The sequence below is a fragment of the Salvelinus alpinus genome, chromosome 30, assembly GCF_045679555.1.
Source record: "Salvelinus alpinus chromosome 30, SLU_Salpinus.1, whole genome shotgun sequence".
Lineage (NCBI taxonomy): Eukaryota > Metazoa > Chordata > Actinopteri > Salmoniformes > Salmonidae > Salvelinus > Salvelinus alpinus.
The window spans coordinates 29,619,841-29,641,452 of record NC_092115.1 but is presented as its reverse complement, the minus strand read 5'-3'; the positions used below and the strand labels follow the sequence as shown (position 1 = coordinate 29,641,452).

Sequence of the window (21,612 nt, the reverse complement as noted above, 5' to 3'; positions counted from 1 at the left end):
CTTTGGGGATGATCAGTGAGATATTCCTGCTGGAAGTGTGCTACTGGTGGGTGTTGTTATCGTGACCAGTGAACTGAGATTTATCTAGCATAGATTTATAGATAACCTGGAGCCAGTGGGTCTGGCGACATTGCAATACTTCCATCTTGTCTATAATATAAGAACTACACATGTTCAAATGAGCAACAGCCTGCTCCATTCAATTACTTTTCTTAACTCACTGTGATTTTGAAATCTGATTTAAACATCTTTTAAAACAAATATTGTTTCTTAGATCGATGTTAAAATGTTGAGCTGTTTAAATTGGTCACGTGCGTCCACAGTTTACGTTCCAGTCCTTGTCAGCTGACCTCCATATCCAATTTCACCATTATGCACTGTCAATGTCTGAATGTCAACACAACCTTTAATACAGTCCACGCTGTTTACTGCGGAACGTATGTGAGTTATAATAATATCTGGACTGCTAATTCATTTAATTACCAAGGTTTAGAAGCAATACAGTCTTGTGTAGCCTACCAAAAACGACACGAACACTTGCCGACACTTTTCTGTACTCTTGCAACCACCAAATGTTAATTTCAAGCGCGAGAACGTAGCCAAATGTCCCGAATATCAATGCTGAATATTGTGTTTTTATTGCTCGAGGTTCACTGGAAGTGAATGTCGGTGCTTGTAAACATTTTCGCACGTTACACGTTGAGTTGAATCTATCAATACCAGTTTGTCCAGGGTTGTATTCATTACGCCGATTCTGTTGCAAAACGTTTTGTTTGTTGCAGTACGTTTCGCAACAGTAACCGTTTTGCAACGAAAACGAGAGTTTCTATTGGACAAATTCATGTAGGTTTCGTTCCGTTTGCCCTATTTGCTTCCGTTTCTATTGAAACTTAAACAGTTTCAATAATGAATACACTCCTGGTGAGGAGAGCGAATCTGGCAACTACCCAGAAGTAATTTAAAGTTACATCAGAAATTCTAACAGTGATGCAGATTTAGTAAGTGTCAATCTGTAATTATTGAGCTATGTATTGTTGTTTTATTGTACATTTTTATTGTACATTTTGTACATTTTTACATTTGAGTCAATTAGCAGACGCTCCAGAGCGACATACATTTTTTAAAGTGAATTTATTAAGCTAGCTAAGTGAGACACACATGTAAGTATATTTTACCTCAATAACGAAGTTCTGAGTTTCAGTGATGGACCTGTCAGACCCCGAAGAGCAGTTACTCCACTATGCCAAGACTGGAAGCCTCTCTCTCATCCAGTGTCTTCTGCAGCTACGGATTGAGCAAGATCTCAGACTCAACATCAATTGCAGAGGTATCCTTTCACTAAATGTAGTCTAATGTATCATCATCTTATGTTGAGAAGCCTGTTGCTGTTCTGGTAATCAGACTACTGTTAAATGACTGGTGTGATGGCCCAGGAAAGACCAAGACCAGTGCAGGTTGGACACCTCTACATCTGGCCTGCTACTTTGGACACAAAGATGTTGTGGAGGAGTTGCTCAAGGTGAGAATAATACAGACTATATTATGTATGTTTGACCTAGTGTATTTTCCTAAAATATATGTGTGAGCATCAGTATGTGTTTGTTAGGCTGGTGCTGATGTGAATTTGCAGAATAGCATGGGCGACACGCCTCTACACAAAGCTGCCTTAACAGGAAGAAAGGTAAACTTTTCATGGGCTTTTTACAGAAATAGACGTGTGTACAAGATCATGTCTGTTCAGGTGTGCAGTGTGCACAGCTACTTAGTGGTGCATTTCTATGGAGAATGTAATCCTATTTTCTCTCACAGGAGGTAGTTCTGTTGCTGCTGCGATATGATGCCAGTTCCACTATCATCAATGGGAAAGCACAGATCCCTAAAGCTGTCACTGAGGATGATGAAATCAACACCATGCTGGAGGGTAGGTTGTGATTATGGGTTATAATAGAGGAATGATTTATGGACTCTTCATCGCTGCACTAGATTGTGTTCAGTAGGTCAAACATTAAGAATTTTCCTTTGCATAATGTTTTGTTACAGTGTGCCCTACTGAACACTACCCTGGTTCACAAACCCTGTTTAATGTTGTGCAGCTGCAGAGAGAAGAGCTGAGAGGAGACAGGAGGAGAAACTTCTGGAGGCGGCCAGAGAGGGAGACGTCTTCAGCCTGTCTGAGCTGGTCAGCATCTGATCATCTCTGACCCTCCACTGAACCACTGGTTACCTCCCAAATGGCACCCTATTCCCTAAAAAGTGAACTACTTTTGACCAGAGATCTATCGGGCCCATAGGACTCGGGTCAAAGGTAGTGCACTATATGGGAATAGGGTGCCATTTGGGGCAAAGCCTCTTAACCTCAGAATGGGGTAGTAGAAGCGTGGCTTTGGTCTTCTTGATGATTAAGCACTGTACACATGACTTGAGCTTTCATGTTATTGTCTTCAGCTTGGTTACTGACCTCGTAATTGAAGAGGTCAACCTAGTCCTTCCATTGAGGATCCAAGATTCTGCCACAAACATGTTTGGTTCTATACACATCAAATTGTATTAGTCACATGCGCTGAATACAACAGGTATTCAGCACTTCACCTTACAGTGAAGTGCTTACTTACAAGCCCCTCACCAACAATGCAGTTTTTAAAAAATGAATAAAAGTAACAAGTAGTTAAAGAGCAGCAGGAAAATAACAATAGTGAGACGATATACAGGGGGTACCGGTACAGAGCCAATGTGCGGCACCGGCTAGTCGAGGTAATTGAGGTAATATGTACACGTAGGTAGAGTTATTAAAGTGGCTATGCATAGATAACATAGTAGCAGTGGTGTTAGAAGAGGGGGGGAAATGCATTTGATTAGATGTTCAGGAGTCTTATGACTTGGGGGTATAAGCTGTTTAGAAGCCTTTTGGACCTAGACTTGGTGGTCCGGTACCTCTTGCCGTGCGGTAGCAGAGAGAACAGTCTATGACTAGGGTGGCTGGGGTCTTTGACAATGTTTAGGGTCTTCCTCTGACACCGCCTGATATAGAGGTCCTGGATGGCAGGAAGCTTGGCCCCAATGATTTACTCGGCCGTACGCACTACCTTCTGGAGGCCGAGCAGTTGCCATACCAGTGATGCAACCAGTCAGGATGCTCTCGATGGTGCAGCTGTAGAACCTTTTGAGGATCTGAGGACCTATGTAGTTTGCACATAGCTATATTGATTGCTTACATGCGGATTTGACTTACATGCATGCATGTTATGTGAATGTTAAGACACCATGTGCTTAATTCATTCACTTTAGATGTTCCTTTTTCAGCTCAGCAGGAAGCGGCCCCCTGACATCGATTGTAGAGACCTGCAGGGGAACACGCCTTTACACTGTGCTGCCTACAGGGGGCAGAAGCAGTGTGTTGGAAAGCTGCTCAAGTGTGGAGCTAGCTCCAGCATGAAGAACAAGAGTGGTTTGTTTCCCTACTGATATGTCCACTGAGGAAATAAAAACACACAGAATTTTGGGTAAATCATAATTGACTTATCCTCACCATGCACATCCTTTGTATGGAAAAATATTATATTTTTTTGTAAGTGGGACTTTGCATGGATATTACATTTGATAGAGCCTAGATGTAGTTTGAAATCATCATCACTTAAGTTTCATAATGTGTAAAAAAAAAAAAAGGAAGAGGTGTATAGATTACCACATTTGCAAAACAAACGATACGCCTACTTAGCTGGTGTCTGACTGCGTCCCTAATGGCACCTTCTTCCCTATCTCTATGGGCCTTGATCAAAAGTAATCCACTATATAGGGTAGGGTTGCCATTTGGGAACATGCTATGCGGTGTATTCACTGCCTCCCTCCCTGTCAGCTGGTAGGAGGTTTAGTTTAGTTTATTTGGAACACCGTTAGCATCTGCCCATGCAGCAGCAACTCTTCCTGGGGTCCACATAAAACGTGCAAATACATGACGAGGTACAGGACAGTTATAGACATGAACAACATAAGATATTACATTCAATTTAAAAAAATTAAAAGAGTTTTATATATTGGAAAGACACCAAGAGACAACAAAAATACTATTTACACAGTTCATATATCATATTCTTATATATTGTACAGTTAAATGAGATTTTTAGATAGAGGTAATTGATAATGGTCTGATAAATGGCTTGGTTCTGTTGCAGACCAAACAGTGTTTGACCTGGCCTGCAGTGAGGAGATTAAGCAGATTCTGGAGGGCAGTCGTGACAAGGTGAGGTGCGAGAAGAACACTGCAGTGAAAAGCTGCTGATACTGTTAAAAGCATCGGTCCAATGCTCTAGTTTTCAATGAAATCATGACTTACAAAATACTCATGAAACAGAAATGTTTTTTCTTCCCTTAAGGATACAGTTAGTGGTGTGCAGAAGTTTGAAGGCCTCCTATGGAAGGTATTCTTGTGTTTTATTCACAACAAATATTCCTATATTCTGTACATTCTTGAATGTAATTTAATGATTTCATACAGTACCTACTGTAAAATTTGTACAGTATAGACCAGTGGTGTTTAGTGTTACTCTGAAACTTCTGAAAACTGACATCCTTTAGTATAATATAGCGATGCTGTCTTCGGCCCTGTCCAATACAGAGTTCCAGGTTCCTGGCATGGCGTTCCCATTGGGTGGTCATTCAAGATGGGGTCCTGTCCTGGTACCCTAGACAGTGAGTCCTCCAACCTTCTTCTTGCTCCTCCTCCTCATCTCTCTCTCCCCTCCCTATTGCATACACAGCACCTTGCTCCTCCTGTTTTCCCCTGAAGAGCTTGAGGTAGTACAGTGAAAAGCTCTTGATATCTTAATCTTTCTGTCTGTGTTTGTTTCTAGAGCTGATGCCGTGGCGGATGTCCGGAAGCAAGGCGCGAAGGCTCTGATGAAAGCTCACTGCAGGGTAGGTAGGCACCAGGCCAGGGTGCTGTGGTCAATGCTTTACCAAACATTGAGATGTGGACAGCACAAAATACAGTCAACCCTTTACTGTCACTTATAGGCCTACCCTCCAAAACCCAACACCTCCATTCTTGGAATGCATTTTAATCACATTATGTTGATATTAGAAATACCTATTTTCATATCTATATTGACTATTGTTTATGTTTCACTGAATTTGATTCATATTCCTCCAGGTAAAAGCGTGGGACAAGTGCTTCTTCAGCCTCCGGTGCTTTGATCACAGTCTCCATCACTTTAAGGTGTCATCTAAGACAGATCCAGAGGCTATCAGAAAAGTGAAGTTCTCCTAGGATAGATAATATGTGGTTTGGGACACCGCACTTCATAGTTTACAACATATAGGCCTATTTTTTGTTGTTGTTGGTGTGATTATTTGTTTGTGTGTGCGTGCGTGCAGAGATGGCTGGATGCCCTGGAGGAGCATACGGCCTACAGCAGCTGTAACACTACCCAGGAGCAGACCACTGAGGATGAGGAGGGGGATGAAGATACATTGGGGGACCTAACAGACTCCCTCCAGGTCAGCGCAATTCTTTTCCACCAGCAGTATATTTTATACCTAATGCCACACGTACACACACATAATCAGACCGGGATTCAAACCAACACAGATTAACATCCGCACTACAATAGACTTTTAAAGGCAATTTCCCTAATGTTTATTTAGATCGCGTTGGCTGTAAATGCCTTCGGATGACGGCTCAAGCATCAGTCATCTGTGAAAGTCAATCACAGTGCCCAGGCCTTACATTTTCATTGTTGAATTCCGGCCACTGTCAAGTATAGTGTTGAATACAAGGTTCCGTGTGCCAAGAAAGGTGAATAGCGTCCTATCAAAGCTGTGTGCGGCCAGTGTGTACTTACACAAGGTGAGGTGTCTCTCTCGCTCTTTTGCAGGCTGCTGAAGCCTGCCAGCAGAAATTGGAGACTCAAGTGTCTATTTTTCTGTCCATGGTGAAGAATGAGGAGAACAACAGTAAGAGATCTCCTATTCATGTTCTCACTGCTCCTTCACAGCTTCTGCCAGTCTCTCTCATTTACTGTCTGTTGGTCTATGGCCGTGTGTAGACTTGACAGTTCATGCAGCTTTAGTATTCTGATAATAGAGTTCTGATCATGGAATTCCGAACGCGCCATGCATCTACGCCTACATTTAAATGTGGTTACCGTGTCCGGATTCCCTTTTCCCACGCTATTTTCAAATGCCAGTATGCATTCTACAAACGGTGAAATAGGTAAAATAGGAAAATAACAACAACAACTGATGGCATTAGCTAACTAGCCAGCTAACCTCTGTAGCTAACTAGCATGCAATGCTAAAGGGATTGCAAATGGTTTAGCATAACTCTTTTTAAAACCTGTTTTATATTAGCTAGCTGATTAGCATTTGAGGTCAGCTAACACGCTATGGACATATTTCCTCCTACAATATAATGAAAAAATGCCTCTCGGTCCCAAAACACAAGTTTTCTGGACACTTGTGGGAGGAGTGCTGATGACGTCGACCACTGTATGTGCTTTCGGTAGCCTGATTGCGTCCGGACTGAGGAGAAAGCCGCACAGAATGCATACCTGACCACTTCCTGAAGTGGCCAGACAGATCTGAACACAATCCGACCATATGTTAAAGTCGATTAAATGATCTTGTCATTCAATCACAGTGCCCCTTTTACTGATATTGGCATGTATTAACCCTGTAAATTCTATAGAACACGCCTCAGCAAGGACCACAATGAAGAGTTTGGGATATGATTAACCTTTGGTTAAAATAAACATTTATGTAATGTGTGTAACTGTCGGATGGTGTGAAAGGCCTAGCCACAGAATTAGATAGAACTGTATAGTGTTGCCTGTATATCTCTATGGCCCTAACTCTTTCCTCTCCTCGCCCGAACTCTTTCCTCTGTGTTCCAGCATTGGCTACTCCTCTCCTGCTGAAGGCCAGGGAGACCAGTGACCTCTCCAGGGAGACCAGCTCTGCCCTACACTTTTGTCTGGGCCTGTTTTCCAAACAACAGGAGGTACGGTAACTACTATATCTCGCTCACCCCTCCAACCTCACCTCCACCTCTCCCCTCAACCTCTATCTCACCTCAGTCATAAAGCATCTGAGTGCTGATCTAGAATCAGGTCCCCCCTGTACATATAATCATATTCATTATAATCTAAAAGGATCCTAGATCAGCAACACTCCCCCTAAGACGTGGTTTGAATTGTATGCGACCCAGGCTATTTTTAAATAATTTGTTGGTCACATTGCTTTTTTTACTCAGAGGGCTGTTTTATGTGGAGCATCTATCATCTTTCCAACCAGAGGACACGCTATGCCTCTGTTAAAAAGGGGGGAATTGGTCCTAAAAAGACCAAACAGGCTGTGATACTATGTGATTCAAAATTCATTGATGAAAAGCATCTAGCCCGTTCACTCGTATTGATGCTTACACAATTGTTTACGTGCTGTGTTCTTATTGGCTGATTCATTCATGGTGAATGGGTTATAGAAGCCTCTAGCCCATCCCCCTGTTGTGACTGGCCAGTAGCTGAGTCTGACTGGGGGTAGTGGATTGGGAAGGGCTGATAGCTGTGTATGTGTGTAGTATGGAGGGGTGTGTGTGTTTACACCTGTCCTAGTGGCCAGGCCATGCCCTTGGGACATAAGTACAACAGTTTATTAATCACTGGCGCGAGCCTGCAGCAAGGACAGAGCTGAGCAAGATCCTCTTTTATGCTGAGCTCTGCACTCGGCCCGCAGATCAGCACAGGCACCCGCGCACACACAAACTTCCACGCTCCTCCAAGCACACACACACTCAGTCAAGGGAAACGCTGCACGTTTAGAGACGGAACTAAAGCGTATGCATATTAACACTGAGGCTGAGACACACACAGACACGCGCGCGCACACACACACACGCGCGCAAGCAGGCACACTTCCACCACCCAGCAGAGCATCCCGGACAGGAGAAAGGAGGATCGGCGACAGCAGGGCCCTCCATCCGCACAGGTACAGACAAACATCCTCTCTTTGTTTTCATTTTCTACTGGGTCTATTTGCAGTAGACTGGTCTCTGTAGACCCTGCTTGTTCCATTGTGGGGCTTTGTAATTGAAGATTGTTCAGGTGTGTAGTTTTTCAATGTTGTAGGTAGGAGATTATTCTAAACAGGCGTTTTACATTCAGAACAAGTTGTCTTGACTGCTCTGATGGTGAAGTGGGGCATTGAGTACACACGAAGAGGCGTTCGCATAGTGTTCAGTGCATTTCTGACTTTTATCTGGAATTCTGAGTTATTTTATGACATTGGGTTTCATTGAAGTGTACTCTGTCATTTCGTTAGAGCATTAGGAAAAGTACCTGGAGAAGAGATTCAACATTTAGAGAATTTAGCAATACAGTAAGGACAAACAGTGCTTACCTTAATACTGTGTTCAGTGAACTTGGACTTTAACATCGGGTGCTATATGGCATACCCAGAGGGAAGGTTATATGACAGTAGAGTTTCTCTGCAATACGGTTTGAATGCAGTAAGTCATTGACGGTATGACTGTATTCATCAACCAGTATCTTTCATCAGCTTCATTGTAAGAAACAAATATGTCTGGAAAAAGTAGATCACTGTTTAAAAATAACAGTTTGAGGTGGTATTTCAATGACCCCACAGTGGTTGGATACATTGCCTTCTGTTTGCTGGTCCTGGGCTAGTTCTGTCTGATAGATAAAATATCTAGGTTAAGACTATAGTGTTCTGGAAGATTCTGTCCACAGTGAGAGATACAAAGTGAGTGTCAAACGGGCTCACTGGCTCGACAGCCGACACAGGGGATTAGATGCTTTGACAAGAAATCACATGATAAGTCTGAACAAGTACTACGATGTGTCGGCTCCCTCTCTGAGTTGGATGTGTTAGATCAGACTAATGGGATTACGACACCTAGCAGAGTGTCAAGGAGGGAGAGATGGACAGTAGCAAACCTAATCCTTCCATCCATCTCCATTCCACTGTCACTACTGCTGCAGCTGCTGCCTACCTAGCCATTCTTCACATGTCATGATTAATAGGGCCCTGAGTTTTTCTTGACTAGGACACCTGACCTGACCAGGGAAAACTCAGGGCCACAGTCATGTAATCTAGGTAGAGCCAGTAGTTTTTCCAGACTGGGTGACTCAGATTAGGAAAAACTCCTGGCCACAGTCATTGTTTACTGGTAGGGCCAGGGCACAAGCTGCCCCACTACAAGGGAAAACTCTGGACCTTGGGTGGCTGAAGTCTTTGAAAATATTGTGGGCCTTCGTCTGACACCACCTAGTATGCAGGTCCTGGATGGCAGGGTGCTTGGCCCCAGTGATGTACTGGGCCGAATCACCACCCTCTGTAGCACCTTGCGGTGGCGTGCCTTGCTTTTGCCGTACCAAGCGGTGGTGCAGCCAGCTCTTAATGGTGCATCTGTAGATCTTTTCAGCCTCCTGAGGGGGAAGAGGCGCTGTTGTACCCTCTTCACAAATGTCTGGGTGTCTGTGGACCATGTTAATTCCTTAGTGATGTGGACACCGAAGAACTTGAAGCTCGCCTCTCCATTTCCTGTAGTCCATTATCAGCTCATTTCGCTTGCTGACATTGAGGGAAAGGTTGTTGACCTGGCACCACACTGCCAGGTCTCTGATGACCTCCCTATAAGCAGCCTCATCATCGTCGGTGATCAGTCCTACCGCCGTCGTGTCATCAGCAAACTTGATGATGGTGTTCGAGTCATGCAGTCGTGGATGAAAAGGGCGTACAGGAGGGTACTAGGCACACACCCCTGAGGGGCGCCTGTGTTGATGGTCAGCATGGCAGATGTGTTGTTGACTACCCTCACCACCTGGGGGCGGCCCATCAGGAAGTCCAGGATCCAGTTGCAGAGGGAGGTGTTCAGTCCCATGGTCCTGAGCTTGGTGATGAGCTGTAGTCAATGAACAGAATTTTTACATAGGTATTCATTTTGTCCAGATGGGTGAGGGCAGTGTGGAGTGCAAACCAATGTCATTTTGTAATTTGGCTGAACTATCCCTTTAACGTTGAGGGGTCTTTTTTTCACATTCTAGCAGGAACAGCACCGTCTAGTGGTCAGAACCTGGTAATATCAGTATGTAGAATGGGACATAAACAACTTCAATGACTAATTTGTCGGGGGGAAAAAACTACCAATTTCACTGGGAATACATTACATAGGATAAAGAAACAACACTCAGAGCCGCAGCTCCATAATATTTGTCAGATAGAGAACTGATACTGTATACTCGTTGTTGGGGTGGGATTGGCGTGGGGTGTGGAGGGTCCATGGGTGGCTATTGAATATTCCTTTGGATTCCTCATTTCTAACTCCTTGTTAGAAAAAGGTTTGGTCCAAATCGGATGTTGGGTACTATATTTATTGAAAATTATATTAATCCTAAAAATAAAAATGCCCACTTTAGATGCTATCAATTAGCTTTTTTTTTTCTTTCTCAGAGACCAAATTATATTTAAACAAAATAATATTACAGAAATGCTAATCTTATCTGTTTATAACAACAGAACCAATTTTAGGCCTCCCAAGTGGCGCAGCGGTCTAAGGCACTGCATCGCAGTGCTTGAGGCGTGACCGGGAATGCCATAGGGCAACGCACAATTGGCCCAGCGTCGTCCGGGTTAGGGGAGGGTTTGGCTGGGCGGGCTTTACTTGGCTCATCACGTTCTTGCGACTCCTTGTGTCGGGTCGGGCGCCTGCAGGCTGACTTTGGTCAGTGTTTCCTCCAACACATTCGGGCGGGTGTTAAGAAGCTTGGTTTGGTGGGTCACGTTTCACAGGACGCACGACTCGACCTTCGACTCGCCTGAGCCCGTTGGGGAGTTGCAGCGATGAGACAAGATCGCAATTGGATATCACGAAATTGGGGAGAAAAAGGGTTAAAATACAAATAATAAAGAAAAGATTTCAGAACAACCTGAGATGGTGGGTGTCAAAATCCTTTTCCTTGTGCTTTTTGAGGTGGAACAACCCATTACAGACCGTGACCGGGATAGGTTAAAAATGTCAATGAAGACACTTGCCAGTAGGTCAGCGCATGCTCTGAGTACGCGTCCTTGTAAATGTTAACGTGTTAGAGGGATTACTCAAATCGGCGAGATCACACATTCATCCGGACCAGCTGGTGTTCTCATGCATGGTCCAGTGTTGCTTGCCTCGAAGCGAGCATAGAAGGCATTTAGCTCATCTGGTAGGCTCGCGTTGCTGGGCAACTCACGGCTGGGTTTCCCTTTGTATTCCGTGATAGTTTGCAAGCCCTGCCACATCTGTCACGCTTCGGGGCCGGCCTAGTGGAATTCAATCTTAGTCGTGTACTGACACTTTGCCTGTTTGATGGGTCGTCGGAAGTCTTAGTGGGATTTCTTATAAGCGTCCGGATTGGTGTATCTCTCCTTGAAAGCGGCAGCTCTAGCCTTTAGCTCAATGCGGATGTTGCCTGTAATCCATGGCTTCTGGTTGGGGTGTGTACGTACAATCACTGTGGGGACGAATTTGTCAATGCAGTTATTAATGAAGCCGGTGACTGATATGGTAAATTCCATATTCCAGTCTGCTGGCAAAACAGTCCTGTGTCTTAGCATCCGCTTCATCGGACCACTTCTGTATTGAGCCCATCACTGGTACTTCCTGTTTGAGATTTTGCCTCTAAGCACAAGGATAGAATCATGGTCTGATTTGTGTCCTCGTTCAGCTACGATTCTAAGAAACTATATTACAGTTTTTCAGGTCCCATGATTTTACATTACATTTACATTTAAGTCATTTAGCAGACGCTCTTATCCAGAGCGACTTACAAATTGGTGCATTCACCTTATGATATCCAGTGGAACAACCACTTTACAATAGTACATCTAACTCTTTTAAGGGGGGGGGGGTTAGAAGGATTACTTTATCCTATCCTAGGTATTCCTTAAAGAGGTGGGGTTTCAGGTGTCTCCGGAAGGTGGTGATTGACTCCGCTGACCTGGCGTCGTGAGGGAGTTTGTTCCACCATTGGGGTGCCAGAGCAGCGAACAGTTTTGACTGGGCTGAGCGGGAACTGTACTTCCTCAGAGGTAGGGAGGCGAGCAGGCCAGAGGTGGATGAACGCAGTGCCCTTGTTTGGGTGTAGGGCCTGATCAGAGCCTGAAGGTACTGAGGTGCCGTTCCCCTCACAGCTCCGTAGGCAAGCACCATGGTCTTGTAGCGGATGCGAGCTTCAACTGGAAGCCAGTGGAGAGAGCGGAGGAGCGGGGTGACGTGAGAGAACTTGGGAAAGTTGAACACCAGACGGGCTGCGGCGTTCTGGATGAGTTGTAGGGGTTTAATGGCACAGGCAGGGAGCCCAGCCAACAGCGAGTTGCAGTAATCCAGACGGGAGATGACAAGTGCCTGGATTAGGACCTGCGCCGCTTCCTGCGTGAGGCAGGGTCGTACTCTGCGAATGTTGTAGAGCATGAACCTACAGGAACGGGTCACCGCCTTGATGTTAGTTGAGAACGACAGGGTGTTGTCCAGGATCACGCCAAGGTTCTTAGCACTCTGGGAGGAGGACACAATGGAGTTGTCAACCGTGATGGCGAGATCATGGAACGGGCAGTCCTTCCCCGGGAGGAAGAGCAGCTCCGTCTTGCCGAGGTTCAGCTTGAGGTGGTGATCCGTCATCCACACTGATATGTCTGCCAGACATGCAGAGATGCGATGATCTAGTCTCGAATGGAGCTCATCCAGTTTGTTCTCCAGTGACTGCACGTTCGCCAACAGAACAGAGGGCAATGGCAGTCTATTTGTTCGCCGACGTAGTCTTGTCTGGATTCCGCCTCGCCTGCCTCTTTTTCGCAGCTGCTTCCTCTTTCAAGTCCTGGGAATTTGGGCCTGGTCCAGAGCAGCCGACTTGATGAAAACCTGCTCCAGAGCACTCAGGACCTCAGACTGGGATGAAGGTTCACCTTCCAACAGGACAACAACCCTAAGCACACAGCCAAGACAACGCAGGAGTGGCTTGAGAACAAGTCTCCGAATGTCCTTGAGTGGCCCAGCCAGAGCCTGGACTTGAACCTGATCTAACATCTCTGGAGAGACCTGAAAATTGCTGTGCAGCAACGCTCCCCATCCAACCTGACAGAGCTTGAGAGGATCTGCAGAAAAAAATGGAAGCAACTCCCCAAATACAGGTGTCCCAAGCTTGTAGTGTCCTTGGACGTCATGGCTTGGTTTTTGCTCTAACGTGCTCTGTCACTGTCAACTGTGGGACCTTTTTATATAGACAGGTGTGTGCGCCTTTCCAAATCGTGTCCAATCAATTGAATTTACCACAGGTGGACTCCAATCAAGTTGTAGAAACATCTCAAGGATGATCAATGGAAACAGGATGCACCTGAGCTCAATTCGAGTCTCATACTGTAGCAAAGGGTCTGAACACTTATGTAAATAAGTTTTTGTTTTAAATTTCTTGTAAATTTTGTTTTACCATTTTTGCTTTGTCATTATAGGGTATTGTGTGTAGATTGGTGAGGAGGAAAAAATATTTAATTCGTTTTAGAACAAGGCTGTAACGTTAAAAAAAAGTCAAGGGGTCTGAATACTTTCCGAATGCGCTGTATGAGTGCATTCTAATAACACAAAATCGAAATTTGACAAATTGAATACCTGAATTCCCACCCAAATTAAAATGTTTTATGTGCTATATTTCAGTGAATATCTGATGGGCAAAAAAAAATCTGTGTTTGCATCTATTGTGTTTGCACTAATTGTCTAAATGTGCATGTTATTAGAATTGTTTTAAAAACCGTTTAGTAGTTTTGATGGCAGTTTCTACATTATGTATATGTTTAATTAAATGCACAACTGGGAGGGAGTGGAGAGACTAAACCGCTTAGTGGTAAAGAAGCCATGACCCCATTTTGCTGAATAATTTACATACAGCCTCGATGGGGTCCATTTGCCCCATAATCTCTTTCCCATCTTGCGTGAAAACAAAGTTAAAGCTTGCAGCTTCAGGGTCCCGGGTAGGAAGGCAGAGGGCTGTGATTGTCCCAGGCGTTTCCAACGCAGAGTACAGCCACAGAGCCTCAGTCTCAGTAGAGCTTAAAATAGCGCTTTGTGTGCTGAGGCGAGAGGATGGGGGGGTGAGGAGGAGAGAGAAATAGCACTGGGGCACGTTACACCACAAAGTATTCCCAGATGGTTCTCCAGAGCAAAGCTTGCGCTACACATGGGCTCGAGCCTTGGCTCGGGCTCCTGCTGCAACATGAGTTAATTTAGTTTCAGTAGCTTCAAAGACAAGTAGGACAAGCTACAAAGACGAGTCAAATAAAACTGTATTGATCGTGTACACATATTTTGCTGATTTTATCGCAGGTGCAGCAGAATTTTTATGTTTCTAGCTCTAACAGTGCAGTAATACACTACATGGCCAAAAGTAGGTGGCCACCCCTTCAAATTTGTGGATTTAGCTATTTCAGCCACACCCGTTGCTGACAAGGTGTATAAAATCGAGAACACAGCCATGCAATCTCTATAGACAAACATTGTCAGAAGAATGGCCCGTGATACTATCATAGGATGCCACCTTTCCAACATAAGTATTCAGACCATTTGCTATTAGACTCTTAGTCTTCAAAGTAGCCACCCATTGCCTTGTTGACAGCTTTGCACACTCTTGGCATTCTCTCAACCAGCTTCATAAGGTAGTCACCAGGAATGCATTTAATTTAACAGGTGTGCCTTGTTAAAAGTTAATTTGTGGAATTTCTTTCCTTCATGTGTTTGAGCCAATCAGTTGTGTTGTGACAAGGTAGGGGTGGTATACAGAAGATAGCGCTATTTGGTAAAATACCAAGTCCATATTATCGAACAGCTCAAATAAGCAAAGAGAAACGACAGTTCATAAATTCTTTAAGACGTGAAGGTCTTATGAGGACCACCACAGGAAAGGAAGACCCAGAGTTACCTCTGCTGCAGCCTCAGAAATTTCAGTCGAAATAAATACTTCACAGAGTTCAAGTAACAGACACATCTCAACATCAACTATTCAGAGGAGACTGCGTGAATCAGGCCTTCATGGTCAAATTACTGCAGAGAAACCACTACTAAAGGACACCAATAAGAAGAAGAGACTTGCTTGGGCCAAGAAACATGAGCAATGGACATTAGACCGGTGGAAATCTGTCCTTTGAGTCCAAATTCGAGATTTTTGGTTCCAACTGCCTTGTCAAATCAAATCAAATCAAGTTTATTTTATATAGCCCTTCGTACATCAGCTAATATCTCGAAGTGCTGTACAGAAACCCAGCCTAAAACCCCAAACAGCAAGCAATGCAGGTGTAGAAGCACGGTGGCTAGGAAAAACTCCCTAGAAAGGCCAAAACCTAGGAAGAAACCTAGAGAGGAACCAGGCTATGAGGGGTGGCCAGTCCTCTTCTGGCTGTGCCGGGTGGAGATTATAATAGAACATGGCCAAGATGTTCAAATGTTCATAAATGACCAGCATGGTCAAATAATAATCAGGAGTAAATGTCAGTTGGCTTTTCATAGCCGATCATTAAGAGTATCTCTACCGCTCCTGCGGTCTCTAGAGAGTTGAAAACAGCAGGTCTGGGACAGGTAGCACGTCTGGTGTCTTTGTGAGACGCAGTGTAGGAGAACGGATAATCTCTGCATGTGTGGTTCCCACCGTGAGGCATGGAGGAGGTGTTGTGGGGATGCTTTGCTAGTGACACTGTCAGTGATTTATTTAGAATTCAAGGCAAACTTAACCAGCATGGCTACCACAGCATTCTGCAGCAATATGCCATCCCATCTGGTTTGGGCTTAGTGGGACTATCATTTGGTTTTCAACAGGACAATGACCCAAAACACACCTCCAGGCTGTCTAAGTGCTATTTGACCAAGGAGAGTGATAGAGTGCTGCATCAGATGACCTGGCTTCCACAATCCCCTGACCTCAACCCAATTGAGATGGTTTGGAATGAGTTGGACCGCAGAGTGAACGAAAAGCAGCTAACAAGTGCTCAGCATATGTGGGAAGTCCTTCAAGACTGTTGAAAAAGCATTTCAGGTGAAGCTGGTTGAGAGAATGTCAAGAGTGTGCAAAGCTGTCATCAAGGCAAAGGGTGGCTATTTGAAGAATCTCAAATATAAAATATATTTTGATTTGTATAACACTTTGTTGTTACATGATTCCATATGTGTTTTTTCATAGTTTTGTTGTCTTCACTATTTCTATTCTACAATGTAGAAAATAGTAAAAATATAGAAAATCCTTGAATGAGCAGGTTTGTCCAGACTTTTTACTGGTACTGTATATTTCAGAGGTTTAAAAAGGAACAATTATAAACCAGTACTTTTTGGGGGTTCAATCCGTTCCAGAACTTTATTTTGCCGGTCGAAACAGTGTAACAGAAAAAAATTATAGTTCTGTTCCGAACGAAACCATTGTAAAATTATTTTGGTTCCAACCCCTGGTGTGTAGACGGTATGCACAGTATATGAATAGAAAAGGTGTGTATAGGTGTTGAAATTCTGGTGAGTGACCACCAATCTAATATCCAAAAGATAAAGAACGTTTTGAGCAAGTAATGTACGAAATAACACGGCAAAAAATATACACTGTAAAGATGGCTAGGAGCTGGAAACAGGGTAACCCAAGTCTGTCGGCGCCATCTTATCAAGTAGAACGACTACCTTATTCTGAGTGGAGTAGTGAACATTGTGGTGACAAGTGCTTGTTTTATTTCACGGGCAGAGTGAGAACGAATGTACTATTTATAAGGACAGGCCAGCCTATGTTATGCTCATAAAATGGAAGGTTCTCATAATTATGTCCTAGATTGGAATGTTCTACTGGCCAGTAGATATTCCTTGCATATTGTGATCTAGGTGGTAAATGGAGAGGGGTAAGATGTGAACAAAGCATCTTTCAGTATCAGACAGCACTTAGTCAGTAGATACACTACCGTTCAAAAGTTTGGGGTCACTTAGAATTGTCCTTGTTTTTAAAAGAAAAGCAAACATTTTTGTCCATTAAAATAACATCAAATTTATCAGAAATATAGTGTAGACATTGTTAATGTTGTAAATGACTATTGTACCTGGAAACGGCTGATTTTGTTATGGAATATATACATAAGCGTACAGAGGCCCATTACCAGCAACCATCACTCCTGTGTTCCAATGGCACGTTGTGTTAGTTAATCCAAGTTTATCATTTTAAACGGCTAATTGATCATTAGAAAACCCTTTTGCAATTATGTTTGCAGAGCTGAAAACTGTTGTGCTGATTTAAAGAAGCAATAAAACTGTCCTTTATACTAGTTGAGTATCTGGAGCATCAGCATTTGTGGGTTCGATTACAGGCTCAAAATGTCTAGAAACAAAGAACTTTCTTCTGAAACTCGTCAGTCTATTCTTGTTCTGAGAAATGAAGGCTATGATGTTATTTTAATGGACAAAAATATGCTTTTCTTTCAGAAAGAAGCACATTTCGAAGTGACCCCAAACTTTTGAACAGTAGTGTAGGTTGGTTTCTAAATTTGAATGTCTTTATATCTGATCTATTCATTTATTTATGATATTTTACTGAACAAAAATATAAACGCAACATGCAACAATGGGTGGAGTTTTTCCCTACACAAGGGCTTTATTACAAATTTTCTAAAACAACGTTGGAGGCGGCTTATGGTAGAGAAATTAACATTCAATGCTCTGGCAAAAGATCTGGTGGACATTCTTGCAGTCCATTCCAATTGCACACTGCTTCAAAACTTGAGACATCTGTGGCATTGTATTGTGTGACAAAACTGCACATTTTAGAGTTGCCTTTTATTGTCTCCAGCACAAGGTGCATATGTGTAATGGGACCAACACTTTACATGTTGCGTTTATATTTTTGTTCAGTATATATCTAAGGAAATCCCCCTCCAGAGCATACAGACTGTGCCTAACCCTGACCTATGACCAGAGCGTATCTTGTTATGTTCTCCCTCTCGCTACAATACCAACTCTCCATTGAGACATAACCAGTACATAACCTCCATTGAGCTCTCTAGAGGAGGTCTTCTTAGCTGGTGTTAATATGCCTAGCAGTTAAGAGCATTGGGCCAGTAACGGAAAGCTCGCTGGTACAAATCCCAGAGTCAACTAGGTAAAACATCTGTCGATTTTGCCATTGAGCAAGGCACTTAACTCTGCTTGCTACTGTAAGTCGCTCTAGATAAGAGTGTCTGCTAAATGACTAAAATGTAAAATATTGACAGGCCTACTTTACTGTAATTGTATGGGGGGAAAGAAGGAAGACTAGATAGACTGTTTCTGACGCTAGGTGCCAGACAGCTGAACCAAATGCCAACGAATTTATTTATAGTATGGCAATTAATCACCAGCATTTCACAAAGGAAATTGATGTTCCCGCCCTTCAGAAAGTGAAGAAGATACAGTACATATACATACAGTAGGTTTATGCTAGTGTTTTTGTTAGTAGGTTAGTGGAGCGATATGGAGAACGCGGACGCAATCCAGACAAAACGGAATTCAACAGTATTCAAAAATGTATTGAACTTAATAGGGAATCAATTAAATGTATTGAATGTTTATTCATTTTCCCAAGTTTATTGTAAGACATTAACAGAATGCATATTTCTGAAGAGGCAAGGAGAATTCCCCGTCTGTGTAATTCTCTGGCAACAGCTCTGTTGGACATTCCTGCAGTCAGCATGGCAATTACAAGCTCCCTCAACTTGAGACATCTGTGGCATTGTGTTGTGACAAAACTGCATATTTTAGAGTGGCCTTTTATTGTCCCCAGCACAAGTGTAATGATCATGCTGTTTAATCAGATTCTTGATATGCCAGACCTGTCAGGTGGATGGATTATCTTGGCAAAGGCAAAATGCTCACTAACAGGGATGTAAACAAATTTGTGCACAAAATTTGAGAGAAATAAGCTTTTCATGCGTATGGAACATTTCTGGGATATTTTATTTCAGCTCCTATAACATGGGACCAACACTTTACATGCTGTTAATTTTTGTTCAGTATAGTTGTTTTTCTATTAGAAAGGTGTGATTTTGAGAGTGAAAAACAGAAAAAACGGGAAAACAGAAACCTGGAAAAACAAAATGAAGAAAACGGAATTTGGGAAAAAACTAAATGAGGTCAGGCAAAATATTTACAGATTTTATAGGGGCCTATTGTAGGTTAGGGTTTGACAAAAATAAATCCTGTTTTATTGGATTCAGGATTCCATTTTGATGTTGTTTCAGGTACATACAGCAGCGTGTTTGCCTTGCCTTGCTTCCTGTTTGATGTGTTGTTGTTCAATCAAAGCCAAGGTAAAGTAACGATCCTGCCCATTGTGATAGGTTCACCTTTCAACGCCCCACCTGCCAACCTGATTGAGCAGAGAGAAGAGCTGTTTTTAAAGAAGCTCAGCACAACCTGCTTCAGTATATTGATTCACAGGAGTCATCCTCGCCTCTCTGACCTCAGACGCAGCACTGGAGCAGGCTTGGGTAATTAACGTTGGGCTAGAAGCCAGAGAGGAAAGATTGAGTGTATATTATTATAATGTTGCAGTAGTTTCTCCTCCATCGTCTGGGTTTGAGGGGATGAAGAGTATTTTGTATGAATGTTTTAGCCCACCAAAGCTCAGCACCTGCTATGCCTGACACTGCAAACTTACAAGGCAACTACTTTGAGTTATGTTTACTATCTCTATCTGTAAGTGTTCTGACTTCAAAGAAAGAGCATAGTTTACCATATCATAGTGACTGCACTCTCCAGACGTTCTTCTGCTATTGAAGTGTTCTCTAGTTGGAGTTATCTGATTTTGAAGTTGTTGTCTTTGTCCTTTTTGTTGTTATTCTTGTATTTTACCAATTTTTTTTCCCCTCCCCAATTTTGATATTGTCTCGGGAGGCGACGGTCGAGTCATGCATCCGCCGAAACATGACCCGCCAAACCGCACTTCTTAATACACGCCCACTTAACCCGGAAGCCAGCCGCACCAATGTGTCGAAGGAAACACCGTTCACCTGACAACCGAGGTCAGCCTGAAGGCGCCCGCCCTGCCACAAGGAGTCGCTAGAGCGTGATGAGCCAAGTAAAGCCTCCCCCCCCGGCCAAACCCTCCCCTAACCCGAACGTCACTGGGCCAATTGTGTGCCGCCCTATGGGACTCCCGATCACGGCTGGTTGTGATACAGCCCAGGATCAAACCGGGTCTGTAGTGACGCCTCTAGCACTGCGATGCAGTGCCTTAGACCGCTGTGCCACTCGGGGTGCCCTTTCTTCCTTGTTTTATATAGTTATGTAAACAAGTCATTTTATTCACTAATTAATTCCTAGGTATTACTCTGTCTTTAAATAACCATATAGAATAGATAGCAAGTACACTCTCACAGTCCGTCCCCTATCCCTCTCACTGACTACAGTATGATTTTTACATTAGAGGTGTTTTGTTGAGGTTGTGTTATTGATTGCTTTTGACTTTGAGTACAGGCTCGACAATGTGTGCACAGTACTACTATAGGGACGGTGGCCTCTCTTCGCTATCTCAGATTTACAGTTGATTTACAGGCTCCAGTTTCTGACGGAGACTGTCGGCTCAGGCTGCCTTCCTTCCTTCCCCAAGGTGACTTGGCATCTTTTCACTCTGTGGAGTCTTGGCTCACTCTGTTTTTGTCGTCAGTCACTGAGCTTTCTTTACTCACAGAATTCAATTGACTTCTCCTCTCAGTAGATCAGTAGGGGAAAATCTACACGTTTATTTACAGTATTTACCACAGTACTTATTTTCTCTGGAAACACTTAAAAAGAGAAACTGTATTAATATAACTTGAAGTAGGTTGTCTTTCTTTCCAGCTGTCTCTTGAGTGTTCAAAGCCCCAGGTTATGACGTACTGTAGGCTGTTGCTTGGTAAGAGTGTTGTTTTGTCAGATTGCTGTTTATTAGTCTCTTCCTCCTGGGGTAAGTGGAGGATCCACAGCAGCAGCATCAGAGAAAGGGGGGAATGGCTATCCAGTCTGTCTCCCAGCAGCCGAGCTCCGGTTGCTCAGGAGAGACACTCAATCCTGGGCCACGGTGCTGTCTGAGACTGGGGTGTTTGGTTCAGAGTGGAGGAAACTGGATCTGAAGGGCCGGGGTTAGAACAATGACCTGCCGGCCCGTCAGGAGCATTATCAACCACAGAACTCTACAGAGGAAGAGATCAATACCACAAACACACCTATCACTGTCTGCTTTTCAGATGATCTGTTATAAATGCATTAAAACAAATGTCAAATGTTTATCCGTGTGAGTGTTTGTAATGGCATGTTGTGCCATGTCTTGTCTAATGTGCCAACAAGTGTGTTGTGCACATGTTCGGCACACTATGGCATGTCTAATATACCCTGTGTGTGTGTCCCAGGTGTGGAGCCTGAAGTTGGAGCAGGAAGTAGAGAAGAACAAGCTGCTATCAGAGGCTCTCCAGACCTTAGCTACAGAGCACCAGGAACTAGACCAGCAGTCCCTCTGTAAAGGCAGGAGGTCCTCCACGCTAAGCACACTCACAGAGGATGACTTCTATGATGCCCTGTCCGGTCAGTCAAACCCAACTGTCTTCATTAAACCC

General features: G+C 43.7%; 1 protein-coding gene across 2 annotated transcripts in view; it reads left to right on the top strand.

Annotated features, from left to right (window-relative positions):
* Positions 1 to 328: 328 nt before the first annotated feature.
* Positions 329 to 21,612, top strand: part of LOC139559517 (oxysterol-binding protein-related protein 1-like) — a 40,666-nt gene continuing 19,382 nt past the window's right edge. The window contains exons 1-16 of one of the 2 annotated variants that reach the window (XM_071375591.1): positions 329 to 441; positions 1,202 to 1,327; positions 1,434 to 1,519; positions 1,607 to 1,681; positions 1,810 to 1,921; positions 2,094 to 2,179; positions 3,301 to 3,445; positions 4,170 to 4,237; positions 4,371 to 4,415; positions 4,613 to 4,686; positions 4,848 to 4,911; positions 5,147 to 5,248; positions 5,371 to 5,493; positions 5,871 to 5,949; positions 6,888 to 6,994; positions 21,409 to 21,580. In XM_071375591.1, the coding sequence (XP_071231692.1) occupies positions 1,204 to 1,327; positions 1,434 to 1,519; positions 1,607 to 1,681; positions 1,810 to 1,921; positions 2,094 to 2,179; positions 3,301 to 3,445; positions 4,170 to 4,237; positions 4,371 to 4,415; positions 4,613 to 4,686; positions 4,848 to 4,911; positions 5,147 to 5,248; positions 5,371 to 5,493; positions 5,871 to 5,949; positions 6,888 to 6,994; positions 21,409 to 21,580 (1,462 nt within the window). In that variant the 5' untranslated portion in view covers positions 329 to 441; positions 1,202 to 1,203. Of the gene's footprint in view, positions 442 to 910; positions 999 to 1,201; positions 1,328 to 1,433; positions 1,520 to 1,606; positions 1,682 to 1,809; positions 1,922 to 2,093; positions 2,180 to 3,300; positions 3,446 to 4,169; positions 4,238 to 4,370; positions 4,416 to 4,612; positions 4,687 to 4,847; positions 4,912 to 5,146; positions 5,249 to 5,370; positions 5,494 to 5,870; positions 5,950 to 6,887; positions 6,995 to 21,408; positions 21,581 to 21,612 lie in introns of those variants that run through there. The other variant, XM_071375590.1, reaches the window with a different exon arrangement.